General features: G+C 40.7%; 1 protein-coding gene across 9 annotated transcripts in view; it reads right to left on the bottom strand.

Moving 5' to 3' along the window:
* meis2 (Meis homeobox 2) overlaps positions 1–15,573 on the bottom strand; it is a 124,337-nt gene that overhangs the window by 34,400 nt on the left and 74,364 nt on the right. For all 9 annotated transcript variants that reach the window (XM_033026951.1, XM_033026955.1, XM_033026956.1 and 6 more), the window contains one exon: positions 10,527–10,603. In XM_033026951.1, coding sequence (XP_032882842.1) covers positions 10,527–10,603 — 77 coding nt within the window. The remainder of the gene's footprint in view (positions 1–10,526; positions 10,604–15,573) is intronic.

Raw genomic sequence — 15,573 nt, 5'->3', positions numbered from 1 at the left:
AGCAATCCACAGTGTACACATACAGGATAAAGGGAATAACGGGAATAACGTTTAGCGCATGATAAAGTACAGTAAAGTCCGATCAAAGATAGTCCGAGGGTCTCCAATGTGGTAGATAGTAGCTCTGGACTGCTCTCTAGTTGTTGATAGGATGGTTCAGTTACCCCATAACAGCTGGGAAGAAACTGTCCCTGAATCTGGAGGTGAGCGTGTACTTATGTACATTTTGCCCGATGGGAGAGGGGAGAAGAGGGAGTGGCCGGGGTGCACTCTGGTCTCTTCAACAGAAAAACTACCACCAGTAAAGCTTACTCGCAATTCAATCATGTTTTGGAAAAGGAACATCAGCAACAGGAGAAGCCCATTCAGCCCATCTTCACTCCTACATTGCCCTTTGGTTAGATCCTATCTGGTCTTCATTTCAATTCCATTTATTTGACTTGGCTCCGTCTTGCTCAATTTACACTTCCCTTCCAAAGTTCTACCAATCTCAGTATTCAAATTACAGATTTACATTAGCTTTAGTACTTTAGTTGAGAGATACAGCACGGAAACAGGCTCTCCGCACCGACCAGCGATCACTCCGTATACTAATACTATTCTACACATTTGGGGCAATTCACAATTTTTCTGAAGTCAATTAACCTACAAACCTGTACGTCCTTGGAGTGTGGAAGAAAATCCACATGGTCACAGGGAGAAGGTACAAACTCCATACAGACAGTACCTCTAGTCAGGATTGAACCTGTAAGGCAGCAACTCTAGCCCTGCGCCACTGGCTGCCCCTCTACATTTCCCGATTTGATGGTTTTAATTCTGGGTTCCATCATTTTCAATACCCTCTATCAATGGACATAAGTTTCCTACATCACGTCTGTAAGCTCCTTCCAACATTTTGAACACTTGAATTGTCCACATGTCCATTTATACCACGGGTCCTTGTATCCTTTATAAAGGATAAACCCTAACAAGTAAAATTTTGAATTTAAAGTTACAGTGCTTTTTAATGCCAATCTATTTGAGCTTTTGTGTTAAAAATGGAATTAAATGGTTTAGAGGGATATGGGCCAAATGCGGGCTGGTGGGGCTAGTGTAGATGGGGAGTCTTGATCGGCATGGGGCAAGTTGGATCGAAGGGCCTATTTCCATGCTGTATGACTCTATGAATGTACAGTACCATGTACTACTGACCATGTAGATGCTCTGCATAAGGCCTCACCTTAAACTAATGTTATACTGCAGCAGATGTGAGTCTAAATGATGGGTGCTTCACTGCTAGGAATGGGCATACATCACAGGGTAGATTGGATTTGATGGCACCTTTAAATTATAGAGTGCAATTTGTGTTGAGACTAAGTTAGACCCTGTGTGCACTGAAGCTAACTGGATGGCTTAAACTATAAATCTTACACGATGGGCAGGTGCTGCCTTGAAGACTTCTGTATTCCGCATATAAAAGGGAACAGCGAGTGGGAGTTGCTTCAATTGGCGATTCAGTAAGGTAGTTCCTAAACTCAAGTGCAGAATACATGAAGACTTGTGATAATGCAGACACCATCAAAAAGAACATTTTATTTTACAAAATGTAATGCAGAACGCACACAAGTGAAAATAGATGCTCTTTCCCCCTCACTTAGCTGTTTAAAAGCGCAGCCTACCACATTGTTCTTTATATCTGCTTTAGCGAGTTTTATTTTGACATTGTTTTTAGTGATTTGCTGTGAAATATCAGACTGACTGCTCACTCCAACCCCTCCTCAACCGCTTCCCTCAACCACTTCCCCCAACCCCCCCCCTCCCACTCCACCCCCAGCCCCAATTGCTCCTTTTTATAGCCTTCGTTCGATGGCCTTTTCATCTCAGTGATGCTGTCGTTGGTCACAAATCTCACTGCTATTCCACTGTGACATCTTCACTCCTTTGCTGCTGCTCATTAACAAACAATACTGCTGTGAAATTGGTTTAATGACAAAGTAATAAAATTGCTATTCAACTCACAGATTGCCCGAGGCTCCTCGAGCTCCTACAAGGCTTACACTGTGTGCCAAGATGCATTAAGCTGCTTATTTGTGTACACTGCATCCTTCACTCTGTTTTAGTCTATTTTTCTCTGTCTATATTCAATACTGTTTCCTTGCTGCCTCCCACCTTAAAATTAACGTTGATTTATGCGTGTAACCTGTGCCACATTGACTCGCTGTGCTACATCACACGGCTGGTACTATAGATATTCATAAAGGAAACATGGGCCCTCAAACAAAGGAAACAAACCATTAAATATACAATTCTCTATTTAGATTTATCACAATATTAGCAGATAATTTTGACCTATATCTTCTCAAATATGTAATGTTTCCAATCTTACTTTTTTTACATCTTAATACCTTGCTCACAAGTATTTAAGGGCCTGTGTTGGAAAAGGCTTCATAAATTTTTGTTTACAGAACAGTGATTTGTGCCATTGATGCCACATAAATTTATGGTTTTAAATCGTCATCATTTAAATGGTTAAATTAAACCATTTAACCATTTATAAGTGTTTAAAATGCCACCATTTCTTGCTTGGCAGGGAATGTTGATGTTGTATTTACTATGCCTTGACAATTTTCTTTACAGTAGAAAGTGAACGTAAATGCATTATGGCTAAATCCCTCCAGAGAATGTTAAATATACACTGTTGTTCGGTGATGGATGAGGTTTCTCTGAACTGTCCCCACCATCATATATTGGCACAAAATGCTGGAGTGACTTAGCGGGTCAGGCGGCATTTCTGGAGAAAAGGAATAGTTGACATTCTTCAGACCGCTATCACCTCCCCGCTATCACCTCCACAAGATGACATTGCTCCTTTAAATATCAGTTTGCCTTCTCGCTTGGGCTATTTGAAGATTTTATTAATACAAGATGTACGTATACCTACAAAGCTGTTTTTGCTGCCACCTGTTTTTCATAACGAGTGCCCATTTTCTAAAACTACTTGGTTACCATTTCTAGAGGCCACCACCTCCCCCCTGATTTACTGTTGATGGACAAGAGTGAAATAACCAACCAGCTATGGAGCAGGTGGGTAATTCTAATTATAAGCAGCCAACATTTTTATTGCTATAATGTAAGGAACTCTTACGAGTTATTTGAGCTTTTTTTTTTTTTGCTTGTTTCCCAAAACAAGCCTTTTGGCTTTTTTGAAGCAGCGGTTTGGTTTGGAACAGTTCTGTTCAATGTGCACAAGGAATGCCTGGCAAGAGCTTCATGGGGGAGTGAAATACAATAGTCATGTGGCCACAAGAGGCAAATGGTTATTGTAGGGGGAGCAGCTGATGGGTAGGCATTGAAGAAAAGGGTTTTATAACCAGACAAGTCAAACAATGTGAGAGAGCAATCTGAGAAGGAGGTCACAAATAGTCTGGAGGAGGTGGTTCGAGAAGAGACAATTCATGGTGGAAATGGAGGAACAAAAATTAAAGCACAGCACACAGTGGTGCAGCACTAGAGACCCAGGTTCGATCCTGACTTCGGGTGCTGCAGTGAGGAGTTTTGGCGTTCTCCCTGTGACCATGTGAGTTTGCTCCGGGTGCTCCGGTTTCCTCACACATCCTAAAAATGACCGGCACGGACCAATGACCGGCACGGACTTGCTGGGTTGAAGGGCCTGTTTCCATGCTAAATCGCTAAGCCTAATAGGTAATGGGAGTACAGGGAGGATAGCTGAGGCAGGATGTGATGTTTCCAAGGAGCTATCCAATTGCCGGGTCTTGTCTATGTCTTTCCACATGTAGTCATGGACTGCCTCATGTACTGTGGAATTACAATGGAATTAAACATTGTGCAATCATCTGGGAACAACCCCACTTCTGACATCTTGTTGGAAGGAAGATGGTTGATGAAGCAGCTGAAGATGGCTGGGGCTAGGACATGGCTACGAGGAACTCCCATGGTGGGGTCATCATATAGGCAAGATTGGCCTCCGTAGCCACAACCATTTCCCCTTGTGTGACACATGACGCCAAGTACGCAAGTGTGTGCTGCCCACTTTGATGCAACTGCAAAATTGCCATAACTCAAATTACTCTGTAGCATCCTGGCTAATATTTATCCTTAAACTGACGTTATCGGAGAATGTGGATAGGTGATGTTTCGGGTCGGGACCCTTCTTCGGATGGATTGTAGGTGGGGGGCGGGGAAAGAAAACTGGGAGAGAGGAGAGGAAGGATAAATCATGGCATGTTTTTTCCTGCCTCTCCTCTCCCAGTTTTCTTTCCCCCTTCTCCCTACCAGCAGTCTGCGAAACTTATCCAGATTGGAAACATCATATATCCATGGTCTCCAGAGATGTTGCCTGGCCTGCTAAGTTACTCCAGCACTTTGTGTCCTTTTGTGTCAACCAACATTTGCAGTTCCTTGTTTCTATTTGTTAGAAAACATATTTTCTGATGATATTCAAATGGCAATTTTTGGGAGATTGTCAAATGCAATTAACTAACAGGTTTCCTTCATAACAACAGCAACAAAGAGTAGTAGCCAATTTTTTTCAGATGGCCTGATTTTGGAAGAGGTGCCAGTTAAGGGCAGAAAGCATTGGTACAAGGTTAATGTTTCAAGTGAATGATCTTTTATCCGACATTTCATCAGTTTGGATTTGAACCGCGTGTGGCTTCACTTTGCAGGGGTTCGTTGAGATGGGAAGACGGATTATGTCCACCAATTGTCTGCAGAAACAGTTCACATCCAAAGACAGTTCTGCTGATGCTGCACTATTTTGGATTAAAAGTTTTGGCTCATGTAAGGCTTATTTTCAGACAAGCAGATGAAATAACTGCCAGGGGTTTGGATAAAGAGGATGAAAGATGGATTTGAGTGGATATAGTTGATCTTAGTTTTCTGGATAGCATCATTGAGGGTCATAACACAAATGGCAACAGCAGAAGTAAACCACAGAAGGAAGGTAATAGTAAGTAAAATGATTGACTGTTCCTTACGAGCTACCAATCTTGTATTCAGTGATAATGTCTGTGTCTCTCTGTCAGAAGACTATGGGTTGGAGCAAATAATGATCTCAGGTGGAATTTACAAAATTTCACAATCATAGATTAGCCAACAAAGGCAGTAAATTTCTTCACATAAACGAGCCAAAATGCATCCCTCAGCCTCGACACCAAGTAGATTATCTGGTCACTTATGTCAAAGCCCTTTCAGTCAAATTGACAGCCACATTTCCCTAACATATTCAAATGCAGGCAAGGTCTGAGCTTCACGGGTGGCAAACTATAGATTTGATGAGGAAGTCTTGGTATGGATCAAATCTCAACACACATGAGCAGTTAGTTGGCAGGATGCAGCAAAGATTTCAAAAGTGGCAATGCTCGGGAGATGCGACGGAACATAATAAGCATCTGGACTAGCTAAGATCAGATGCTACAAGTTCTGAGAGAAAAAAGCACTTGAATTATGTCAATTCAAGGGAAAATTGGAACAGGAGCCAGCAACTGATTTTTTACCTTTATCTTTGTTTAGTTTAGGGATACCGCACGTAAACAGGCCCTTCAGCCAACTGAGACCACGCCAATCAGCGATCCCCACACACTAGCACCATCCTACACATTAGGGACAATTTGCAATTTTTACCAAAGCCAATTGACCTACAAACCTGTATGTCTTTGGAGTGTGGGAGGAAACCAGAGCACTAGGGGTACCCATGCGATCACGAGGAGAATGTACAAACTCCGTAAATACAGCACCCGCAGTCAGGATTGAATCCGGGTCTCTGGCGCTGGAAGGCAGTCACTCTACCGCTGTGCCACCGTGCCGCACCATCTGACTCAGATCACCATTAAGGGCCTGTCCCACTATACGAGTTTACCCAAGAGCTCTCCCGAGTTTAAAAAAAAAATCGAACACGTGGTAAGTACGTAGAATGTACGTAGCGGGTACGTCGGAGCTCGGGACGTCTCTTAGCGGCTCGTAACGCTAACGGCAGGTACTCGGGAAATGCGGTAAGCTCGAGATGTTTTATCACCATGTTGAAAAATGTCCACGAGAGTCCCGAGTACCTACGAGCGGCTATTACCGTGAATCTCCGAGTTCGAATCTGGGGAAACTCGGGAGAACTCTTGAATTACCTCGTACAGTGGGACAGGCCCTTCAAGATCAGTATTTGCGAAGTAGTGATTACAATGACATTGGATGTGTTATTCAAAAGAGAATTAATAGTCACTTGTTGCTACAGTATCTTCGTTAAAAAAGTCAGAGCCATCCCTTGGACAGCACAACAACCAAACAACAATGTTGGCAACATTATCAGCACAATGATTCAATTTTACCAAGTGCCTTCAGGTCACACAAGACACTAGTGTACAATTAAGGCGGTTATTATAACCTTTTGTGACTTTCCTCGCTATATGTTCCTACTTGGCAAATTCTGTAGTTGCAGCTCAGAAGTCAGTAAATGGAATCCATGTGCTGTTTGCATCATCTCAAGTTCGAGATGTAGCAGATTGCAGTATAAACACACTGGAATATAAGTCACTGAACTCTAGTGTTCCTCTCATAGCAAATTGATAGCATAATTTTATTATGCTATGAACAATGACTACAGGGAATGTGCAAGATCTGCACAGCTCTACATATAATCCATTTGACTAAATGTAACACTTCCATTAGATGAGTGTATAATGAAAGCAGTACTGGATGCCAGCAAGGACTATAACATTTCAGTTTTCAGATCTTGTCAAAAGGGCACACAATAAATCATACATATAGCTTATTAAATGTCATAGGCAGGTGATCCAACAGGGAGGACAAGGGGGGTGCTTATATTGCAAGATGACTTCCCTGTCATGTGATATGTATTCTTCAGAGCGCTAAGGTCAGAAATCCTTCACATGGATTTTAATAAGCTACTTATTACCGTCTTTCAATGCTAATTATTTGATATATCCTTTCGGTAACCATCTATTAATATTGAAGTGGTAGCCATATTTTAACAATGATTGGGTAATAACAATCATTGTTCATTTTTATATAATTGATAATGTAATTCCACTGAAGAAGTGGGAAGATTCTACTGTTGGGGCAGAATAAAAATCTAGAAAAATTTGGCTATTAATTTCCACTCTCGATTTTAATACGTTGTGAGGATAAAAAGGACCATTTTATTTTCATAATGAAATAAAGTGATTTCAAATTGCCAATGCAATAGCATACCCTTGTAGGAGATCACAAAATCCGATTAATTACAACATTAAGTATTAAAATAAGAATTTATTATAAATATCTAAAATTTCTTAATGAAAGCCAAATTTATAAGTAAATCAAACATTAATTTAAAATTATATAGTGGAGAAAGGTAATCTCGTAAGTTGAATTATCAACCAATATGTATGCTGAACGAGGCACGTGAATATTGTGGCTCTATGGACAGCTCGAAAGGTTGTTCTGCAGTAAATGATTCCCCAATGCCTTTTCACCATATCCTGTCCACAAGTCAGGAGTGTAATGGATATTCTCCTCATGTCTGATTAACTTAGCCCCAACAACATTTAAGAAATGCAACATCCTCCAGGTCAAGACAGACCATTTGATTGGCAACCTATCCATAACAGTCACTTCCTCCATCACTAGTGTGCTGTGAATGAATGTACATCATCTGTAAGATACACTGACGCAACTCACCGCGCCTTCTGACACGGCACCACCCAAGTCTGCAGCATCTTCTAGCAACTAGAAGTACAAGGTCAACAAACACATAAAAACACCACCACCTCCAACTTGCCCAGCAAGTCACACACTATGTTTAGCGGGATATGAACCTTACCCAGGTAGGTGGGACTAGTGTAGATGGGGCGTCTTGGTCGGCATGGGCAAGTTGGGCTAAAGGGCAAGTTTCCGTGCTCTGACTCTATGACCATCTTGACTTATGCAGCTTGGATCAATATTCTGTGACCTCCTTCCCAACAACTCTGAGAGCACCCTCACCAAACAGAACGCAATGATTCAAGTGGCTCAACATCACCTTTTTCAAGGGCAATTAGGGATGGGCAAATATACAATAAATTAATAAATAAAGGTCCTGTCTCTTGTGTCATGTCAGCACTATTTTAGGCCATTAGCAATTATGTTAGTATTAACTGAGACAAATACAACTGCAAGCCTTTAAAAAAAAAATCAGTTCATGATATGCAGTTTTACACTCAATAATGTACAGCACGTAATCCAGAAAGATATACTGAATCTGTACATTAATGCAAAATTTGGCATCTGTCATCATTCATCATATAGGATAAGATAAATTTCACACCATATGTTGATTCTTGCCAAAAGCCACCACAATATTTTCCCATGAGTCACAACTGAATCCAAAGATGTTTTCACAACAATCAGATAAACTTAAAGAAACAGTAATTTGACACTACAGAGGAAAACCTCAGTCTTCAGGTATCATGTGATTTCAAATCCCATACAGTACTACAATTCCTCTAAGTGAGAGTGCCCCAGAGAATTAAGTAAACCTTTCTTTCTAAATTTAGAACTGAAACAAAAGACAAAGCTAAAAATGCTGTTCATTGTACATAAAGTAGCCTTTTATCTTGCTATTTATCATTGCCCAGGAACATTTGCAACATTTCTAATCACTTTATCCTGAATATTGTCTAATATTCTTTTTTTTATTATTGCCTCTAGCAAATGAAATTAAGTAGATGGTAAGGAATCGCAAACACGTTTCCTGCTGATGGGAATGATGCGCCACTTGCTGTATCAAAACAGAGCTTCCTCCTGACCTCTCCAAGCCTTGATTGTGCTGCTGAGACAAAGGAATGATTCAGCATGCCCTTTCATGTGGCTGCCTCAAACTAACAGCGTCAGACCACTAGCACTGACCATTAATTTGCTGATATCAAAGAGGAAAATTCTACAAATTAATTGGGGCACTTCTGCAAAACACCCTTCTACTTGGGAAACAAGAACTTAATTTGACTGATTTTGGTTGAAGCTATTTATGAATCCTTTCCCATTTTTAATAGTGTGCAGTCCCTGCACTTTACGATGTCTAATGGGACTATGATCTGGCACTTGGTACCCCATGTCGAGTGTTTACAAACATAAATCCTTGCGTCCCCTTCGACTTTCGGTGCTGTATATCTAATTCTTGCTTCAAAATTGACAATGTCAGCTGATAGCTCTGAAGCTTTTGATGTTTGGGTGGCTGAGCTCTTAACGTTATCATTTCTTTAGGAAACATTAAATTATTAAGTTGGAACAAAATGTACCATATCTAGCATAACATAAACTGGCAAAATTAAAATACTTAACTGAAGCAGTAGCTTTAAATGTTATCTAACTCACTGGCTTCACGATACCCTTTCAAAGAAGGATACAAATATTGTACTTCACAAAATGTGTTATTCTGATATAAAACAACTTGGTAATTTTTTGATCTTCAATACAGCAGTTTATTTCTGCATAAGTCAGCCTGACAGAATGTGGGCAACTCAATTTTCTGCACTGTAGCTAGGCACATTGCCTTTTACGTAGTGCTAGCATGAAAAGGCCGTGGCTAAGCTTTGGTTACTGGTGTAATTGAAATGCTATCCACACTATAGGGTGCATTAAAGTCAGATAACAGCAGTTCCTGTGGCCAATTTAAGTAGCTTGACTTCCCTAGGAAAAAAAAAATTGCCTGACAGATAAGGCAGACAAACTGGCTAATTCTCCAGGCATGTCTCTCATTGTGATCCTAGAAAAATGAGAAAAAAATGAATCACAGAACCACAAAATCAATTGACCCTCAGGTTGCTCATCAGCCACGGAGTCCGATAAACCTAAAAGCTTCGTTAATGTCTGCCTGCCTGTATCCCATAGATAGAGCACTTTGTAAATGAACCTGCTTTGATAAATATATTACGGAAAGCTGCGAATAAAAGGAAAGTCTTCTCATTTGTAAATACAACCTCTGCTACATGGAATTATAATGATAAAATGGGGTTCCATGTAATTAAGTTTGTATAAGACCTGAAATCCGTGCAAATACCTTCCCTGAATTTTGAAAGGAAACTGTCAGTTCAATTAATCTGAACATCACCCGAGAATGTACTGAACAAAATTAAGCTGCAGATAAAGCCCGGGCCAGTATTTTGATAAGTAATTCCTGTATCATTTCTTTGGTACTGTGATCATTTCATTTAATCCAACCTCCCCACATCTCCCCCACTCCCATTCAAAGTTACGTGTTAAGCCATCTACAAAGGGACAACTAGTATTACTACTGTGGCAGTAATCCATCGTATCGCACATGTAAAATGGGAAAAAAAGTATACTTTTTTTTTTAAATGATCAAAAAGGAAAATCAATATCCCATTCTAAATATGGTTCTGAAATGGGACAATGCAAAACCTTCTATCCAGGCCGCCACAACCAAAGTTGCATTTTTACGTGTTAAATAGTTTCGTATCACCCAAAAATAATAAGGGGGCTCGTTACAAAGCATAGCACCTTTCCATAGAGAGAAAGCATAGGAGAGATAAGTCACTCACCAGTTGTTGACTTGTAGGATCGTGAGTCCTGTGTCCTGGGCTAACTGTTTCTTCTGCTCCTCTGATGGATACGGATGCTGTGAAAAATAATAAGCATCAGTCATGAGAAGCTTGGAACCGCAAAACAAAAGCTGGCACTGATTAAATTCACTCCGACTACAGAAGGACAGTGTTTCATTAAAAATATCTCTGCAAGGAAAGAAAGTAATGCTCATCTAATATGGATTTTTTTTTTAAATGAAATAAATTATTTTGATTGCTGGGTGTTGACACGTTTTTGGATCAGCCTCCAGCCCTTTTGAAAGCCATGTAATTGCAGGAGGTTTTCCTCATCTTACCTTGTCCATATTAGTAATGACCCCTTGCTACTACTAAACCACTAATAGTTTCAGCAGCAGCGAATGAAATGAATAGGATGAATCTAAATTCACAGTTGGTAATTTGCATTGTATAAGGCTTCCTTAGCCTCTTGGACAGCCCTTGGTCATCAATCCTTGGCTGTCAGTTGCTGCACTCTGCCACAGTGATAGATATGCTTCCTAACACCAGAATTCATCCAAACAATGTGATTGTCATTTATTTTAAACTTATTAATGAAGATAATTAATGGCTCAAAAAAAGTACAAGGATATATTTTTGTGGTAAGAGTAGGGAGGGAACTCAAAAGGCTTACATCATAATTTGTGAATGGTTGAAATGCATGTTTTGGAATCATTTCTTAGTAAACCTCTAGTGGCTCAAGTTTGCAGCCTCAAACATACTGGTTATTACGTGTTGTCAAAATATGCATTTCCCCTTTCCATCTAATCCATCAATATTAGTTCTTGCTGCAATGGGGCCAGTATGGATGACAATGAAGTGTCGGTATGAAACCAAGACTAGTGATTGTAGGAGAAGCAAGGCATCGTCAGGTAATGCAGTTCTGCTATGCATATGGCCATTTGAAATCTCTAATCCAGTCATTTCTGGCATAGCCATCCTGTAGCAATTGAGGTCTCCCAGTGGAATACATGCTAGAATATAGCAACAATGATGATGGATCACTTCATCACTGTGGAACCAGACTGTGGTGAATTAAGGACACAGGTCGTAGGTTTGGCTGTCCTGAAACCACTCTGTACTGATGAAGCTTTCACAGAGGTGTAAAATGGTAGCTACCCAGAGTATGACATTTTTCTTTTAACCAGATATTAATTTTCATCTTTCCTGCTAAAAATTAAAAACTCTACGCCTTAAGTCATTTTGCCAGCAATAGTTACAAATGATTTTTGCTCTAAATACATTCTATTGGATTCCACATTGGAATTTTTTTGCACAAGATTAATTGTATAGTCAATGTAAGCTGCACTGAATGTGGATCTAAGTGTTACTACTTCCTGACAACAGCCAAAACAGGCAGGAATGCATGACTCACTTGGGCTCACAGACATGTACTACTAAACATGGAGAGAGAGCAAAGCACAGGCATTCAGACTGCAGCAAATGGCTCTACTTGCTCGCTGCCTTACCAGGGCTACAGGCCGCACAATGACAATAATGGAAGCTCCAGCGAAAGGCCATCGTGACGGTGTGTCTGGAGAAATGAAACAGTTATCATTTCTTACACTGCAAAGGTCGGGATCATAAGCCAGTGGCTGTGTAATGTTACTGTGAACAGGGTTCCCCCACAGAAACCAGTCGCTGCCCCCTCAACAATAGCTGGCTTTCGCTGCTTCTTTTCTCTGGCTTCCAGCCAGATGCCGGTTTGGTACACCATTAATTTATGTTCAGTGAATTGATGCGGGTCTAGAGAAATGTTTTTTCATCAATTTGCCTTCCAAGTTGAAACTGCGTCCTGCCAGGTTTTGAGTTGATAATGTTAAAGGCATATATTGAAGTCAAACGGTGAAGTTGAGGTAAGTTTTGTTGTTTCAAAAAGGTGCTAATGCATGTATAATGTGATGATATTCAAATACCCACTTATTTCCCTAACATGCATCTCTCACAAAGGAGATTATTTTTACTGAATGTGGGTGTTAATCTATAAATTGCTACTCTATCATAAATTCATGGAAATAAACAGAGATAGCCCTCTGACTAAACATCAACGCCAATGCAATGGGCTGTGCATGCATTGTAAACCAGAGTGTCGGCAGAGTCAAATCTAGATACATCAGACAAACCCGACGTCACACATGCACAAAGAAATCGGCCTTACATCATGGGTAGTTTATTCCATAAAATAATCACAACTTTTCACTGTAAACTTGAACAGGATTGTGCCTGGATAGTGGAGTGGATGTGGAGAGGATGTTTCCACTAGTGAGAGAGTCTAGGACCAGAGGCCATGACCTCCAAATAAATGGACGTACCGCTAGAAAGGAGAGACAGAATTTCTTTAGTCAGAGGGTGGTTGGTGAATCTGTGGAATTCATTGCCACAGAAGGCTGTGGAGGCCAAGTCAATGGATATTATTAGGTGGAGATTGACATTCTTGATTACAAAGGTTATCAGGGGTTATAGGAAGAAGGCAGGAGAATGTGGTTGAGAGGAAAAGATAGATTAGCCATGATTGAATGGCGGAGCAGATCTGACGGACCGAATGGCCTAATTCTGCTCCTATAACTTAGGAACTTATGAAAATAAATGCATAACATGAAAACATTGGTAGAATTAAATTTAATGAATGCTGAAAATTTCCCTACAATATTCACAAATAATCGTACTTGTAGTTTGTTAGCATGCTTGGACACAAACCCAGATAAAGATTAAAATACCGTGTGCATAATTGATTACAACCAAATACCTTGTGACCCAGTTACACCGCATGTTTGATGTTCATATGGTTAGATTTTTCACACCATACCAATATGAACTATGCGGTGGAACGTTGCAAATTTTGCAGAAACTGCTAATTCAGTATAAGTAGCAAATTCACTGGAGCAACGACAGAACAAATGGAGGGTGTAACCGTAACTGTTCCTTACAACCATGTTTAAATTCTGCTCCACTTACGCAGTTTGACAGAGACCACTACGTTAAGCGCCATTCTCTACACAAGATGGAATGAAAGGTGCAAGGAAAGATTATCCACAGGAGTAAAAAAAAATAGACCAGTTTAAACCACCTACTGCTCCTCACTTTAAACAAAACTGCTAAAAAGCACTCAATAGAAAGAATCAGCATAATTGATCCCAAGCACTGATGACCAGAGATGACAGTTCCATCCTGTCCCCTAAATTACTGGATCACTGTAGCCAGAATTTATGAGAGTCAGACAGTGGACCTCACATAGCTCACATATTAGACCATTAGGCATCTAACTACCTCTGAACAATTTCAATGCATTATCTCTCTTTCTCCCTGGGGCACAAACTTCACTCTTCCATACTTTTAATATATTTTGTCGGCACGAAGCAGATCGAGTTATTACATGCCAGCAGAACGCAGCAAACACTAGTACCCTGGCTTTGTGTGCTGCAGTTGTGGTCTCAGCATATCCACGGACTGTAAAGTAGGATAAATACTCACACAGTAAACTTTATCTCGCGATGATCGGTATACTCTAGAGCTAGAACTTGATTTGTTTTCACACTGACCATAGATCAATCTCTTTCCTAGAAAGAGGGCTCATTATTTTTGTTTACAAGTCAAGCGCACAAAAATCCACTTATCTTAATTTCATAGAAAAGCCTGCAGAAACCACAAGTAGATGAGTGGTTTCCACATGAATTATCTCAAGTCAGTGGTTACAAGGCGTCCCATTAAAAATCTTTGCATACAGCTCGTGAAAGAAAGAATCCAGTCAGACGACGGAACAATGGACTGTCAACAGAAAAGGATTGACACATCACTACCGAGCCAAGAAGTAGTTATTGGTGGATAGTTTGCCTCCCAAGGTGGGAGATAGGGACATCCAGGAAAGGAAGAGAAGTGTGTAGGAAACATAGAAACGTAGAAAATAGGTGCAGGAGTAGGCCATTCGGCCCTTCGAGCATGCACCACCATTCAATATGATCATGGCTGATCATCCAACTCAGTATCCTGTACCTGCCTTCTCTCCATACCCCCTGATCCCTTTAGCCACAAGGGCCACATCTAACTCCCTCTTAAATATAGCCAATGAACTGGCCTCAACTACCCTCTGTGGCAGAGAATTCCAGAGACTCACCACTCTCTGTGTGAAAAATGTTTTTCTCATCTCGGTCCTAAAAGATGTCCCCCTTATCCTTAAACTGTGACCCCTTGTTCTGGACTTCCCCAACATCGGGAACAATCTTCCTGCATCTAGCCTGTCCAACCCCTTAAGAATTTTGTAAGTTTCTATAAGATCCCCCCTGCAGATGCTGGTTTACACTGAAGATAGACACAAAATGCTGGAGTAACTCAGCGGGACAGGCAGCATCTCTGGAGAGAAGGAATGGGTGATGTTTCGGGTCGAGACCCTTCTTCAGCATTTTGTGTCTATCTTCAAAGGAAGGTAAGTGTTAGAGATAGTCCAGGTGAATTTGAGAGAAAGGGTGGAAGATGGTGCTAGATGATAAAACTTGATGAGAATGCAGCACCAATGGAGTGAAAAGGAGTTGTCCATGCGACTACAGGCTCCGTCTGTATGGATTTGTATGTTTTCCCCGTGACTCACGTGGGTTTTCTACAGGATCGCTAGTTTCCACCCACACTCCAAAAACGCCCACGTCTGTAGGTTAATTGGCTTGGTATAATTGTAAATTGTCCCTAGTGTGTGTAGGATAGCATTAGGGTGCAGGGATTGCAGGTTGGCGTGGACTTGGTGGGCCGAAGGGCCTGTATCCGCGCTGTATCTCTAAACTAAACATCTCTAACAATCGAACCAGCATCTGCAGCCTCTTGTGAAGAAGTCCATCAAATCAAATTGAAGAAAGTTATGAATTATAAATGATTAAATCATGGTATCAGGATTGATTGTTTTTTAGGGGAAGAGATGCAGAGAGAAACTAAAGAGGTAATTTGGATAATTCTTCAACATTAATTTAACGCGGCAATTAGTTCAACTTGGCATCATGTTCCGCATGGCCACTGTGGACCAAAG

The sequence above is a fragment of the Amblyraja radiata genome, chromosome 9 (assembly GCF_010909765.2).
Source record: "Amblyraja radiata isolate CabotCenter1 chromosome 9, sAmbRad1.1.pri, whole genome shotgun sequence".
NCBI classification, from domain to species: Eukaryota; Metazoa; Chordata; class Chondrichthyes; order Rajiformes; family Rajidae; genus Amblyraja; species Amblyraja radiata.
This window is presented reverse-complemented; position numbering and strand designations above follow the sequence as displayed.